Raw genomic sequence first — 2,500 nt, 5'->3', positions numbered from 1 at the left:
CCGCATCCCACGCACAAACATATACACTTCCTTTTTCTTCGACTAAAATTCGCTTCCTTTCTCACTTTCTCTTATACTACATCTTCTCATTTCAGTTTACCTCCCACTAAAGATTTTTCCGTTTTTTTCCCCCTTTCTCTCCTACTACGTCTCCTACCATTTTCCAAACTTTCGTTGGTGATATAATATGCTCTTCCTCCCGGCGTTGGCGCCACCATCCAAGTTCCTAGCCCAGTTCTCCTAAAGCCACGACAACATACTAGCCCCTAATCGCTCGCAATTCGCCCGGTGGCAATAGCCCTCTTTTATACGCTACTATCTTTTCATTTTCTAACAGACATTCTTCCCCTCCCACAAAACCCGATCCCGCGCAAGCGAGGTGGTCTTTTCTTGGAATCCAGAATCCACACTCTAGCCAGTGATGAAGCACTAAGTAGTGTGAAAACGCGTACTGGCCAGTTTTTCACTTTGGTAAAGCCATGCCCAAAGTAACTTACAAAACAATGTCACATGGTGATATTATAGTGTGTGTGTGTTTGTGTGTGTATGTGTGTGTGTGTGTGTGTGTGTGTGTGTGTGTGTGTGTGTGTGTGTGTGTGTGTGTGTGTGTGTGTGTGTGTGTGTGTGTGTGTGTGTGTTTGTGTGTGTGTGTGTGTGTGTGTGTGTGTGTGTGTGTGTGTGTGTGTGTGTGTGTGTGTGTGTGTGTGTGTGTGTGTATGTGTGTAAATAGGTAAATAGAAAGATAGATATATAGATAATTATTTGGATGATGGAGAACATAAACACAGGGGAAGGCTCGGAACCCTAAACACTCTAACGTTTCGTTCGCGTAGAACTTCTTCAGAGAGTGTATGTAGAACTGCAATTGAAGTTTATGTACTAAATCTAATTATCTTTTCGGACACTTGGGAAAGGTCGTTTTTCTGGCGTGCTTTAGAATTAAAATACTAGTTTCTTTAGCTAAATTGATAAACCCTCCTCGATGATTCGATGAATTATTAGTTGAAATATATGCTGACTCAACAATTCTTCTAGTGAATTTATCAAAACCTTTATGTAGCACTCCAGCTTCTCTCCAGTTTGGTAAATGATCGAATTTTTCCGCATGAACTACTAAAGAATTAGATGTCCTATGTGCTTTTATGTCGTTTTTATGTTCATAAATTCTTTTTTCTAATCCTCTTGACGATTCGCCAAAATAAGCCATTGAGCAACTATTGCACGGGATTTTGTATACGACGCTGTTTTCGGAATTGGTTCTCTTTTCAGAAGTCTTTATTAAATCACCTATCCTCTTGTTAGTTATTTTAGCTATGTTCATACCTGATTTTGTTAAATACTTATAGATAAATAGATATGTATGTTGGGTTCCAGTACATTGAGCTTTAATGTGTTAGTTTCCAGAGACTCAGTTTTGAATATTGAGAAGGCTATTTTTATTTCAAACGAGGTATTCGTATCTCTAATCACTCTCATCTAGAATATTTATTCTAGAATATTTTTTATATATTATTAAGATCACCAGAAAAATAATGGTGACGTTATTGCTGCCACATCGATACTTTGTATTCAGCATCTACCAACTAATATTTGGTTATACATACCGTAATAGGTAAAAATAAAGCTTACATTCATCGCCTGGAAATACATAAAACTACAAAATTACAGTGCTTATATCTATATACATAGGTAAAAATAATCTTTCAATATTTTCAAAACTATGTTGCCTGTAATTCACTCTTCTTACAGTAAAATCCACAGTAGAGTAAAATTGACATAATGTCTGTGCATAGACGACGCCATGTACATCACGCACCTTATGAAGTAATAGATATGATGCTAGAACCAAGTAGATAATAATAAAGAAAGGAATGTTTTGAATAAAGTAAATCGTCTTTATAAAAAAACAAAAAAATGTAAAAGCCTACTTCCTAAGCACACAAAGAGTCCCGTATACTGTGCATACCAAAGGTACATAGTTAAGCATTTATATAATTTGATGCATGAACCCTTTTTCGTAGTAACGCTGTTACGTACTCATCCCTATCACAATGGCGAATGTAATGAATTTTGCAGAGGCTGCCCCAAGTAGATACGCCCGTTCACTGGGAGAGGCAGCCTCAAACCGAGGTACTCGGCGACTCCTCAATTCGACATCAACAGACTGAGCACGTGTGCGCCTCGGTTCATTGTAGTCGTAGTCAGGCTCGGGTGCTCTGGAAGGATACCTTTCCTCAGGTGTTCTGTAGCGATCCATCATCAAGAAATGCTCTTCCCTAAAGTACCGAAGGAAAACAGGGAAGTATATAAATAATATGATGGCAAAGTAAATAGATAAATACACTAAATATTGATATATTAGTAAATGAAAAAATAAACAAGTATGTCAATATATAAATGAAGAAGTTGAGAACTGAATAAATACACACTAAATTCATATATATCTAATAACTAGATATATAAATATCAGGTGAAAAAAAAGATGAATAAGCACTTATGC

General features: G+C 37.0%; 1 protein-coding gene across 4 annotated transcripts in view; it reads right to left on the bottom strand.

The window, feature by feature from the left end:
* Window positions 1–2,500, bottom strand: part of LOC143038460 (uncharacterized) — a 9,314-nt gene that overhangs the window by 3,978 nt on the left and 2,836 nt on the right. For all 4 annotated transcript variants that reach the window (XM_076207678.1, XM_076207681.1, XM_076207679.1 and 1 more), the window contains one exon: window positions 2,038–2,276. In XM_076207678.1, the coding sequence (XP_076063793.1) occupies window positions 2,038–2,260 (223 nt within the window). In that variant the 5' untranslated portion in view covers window positions 2,261–2,276. The remainder of the gene's footprint in view (window positions 1–2,037; window positions 2,277–2,500) is intronic.

The sequence above is a fragment of the Oratosquilla oratoria genome, chromosome 24 (assembly GCF_046742065.1).
Source record: "Oratosquilla oratoria isolate Oo_2021 chromosome 24, ASM4674206v1, whole genome shotgun sequence".
NCBI lineage: Eukaryota > Metazoa > Arthropoda > Malacostraca > Stomatopoda > Squillidae > Oratosquilla > Oratosquilla oratoria.
The sequence above is the reverse complement of the archived record's forward strand: the minus strand, read 5'-3'. Positions and strand labels throughout refer to the sequence as shown.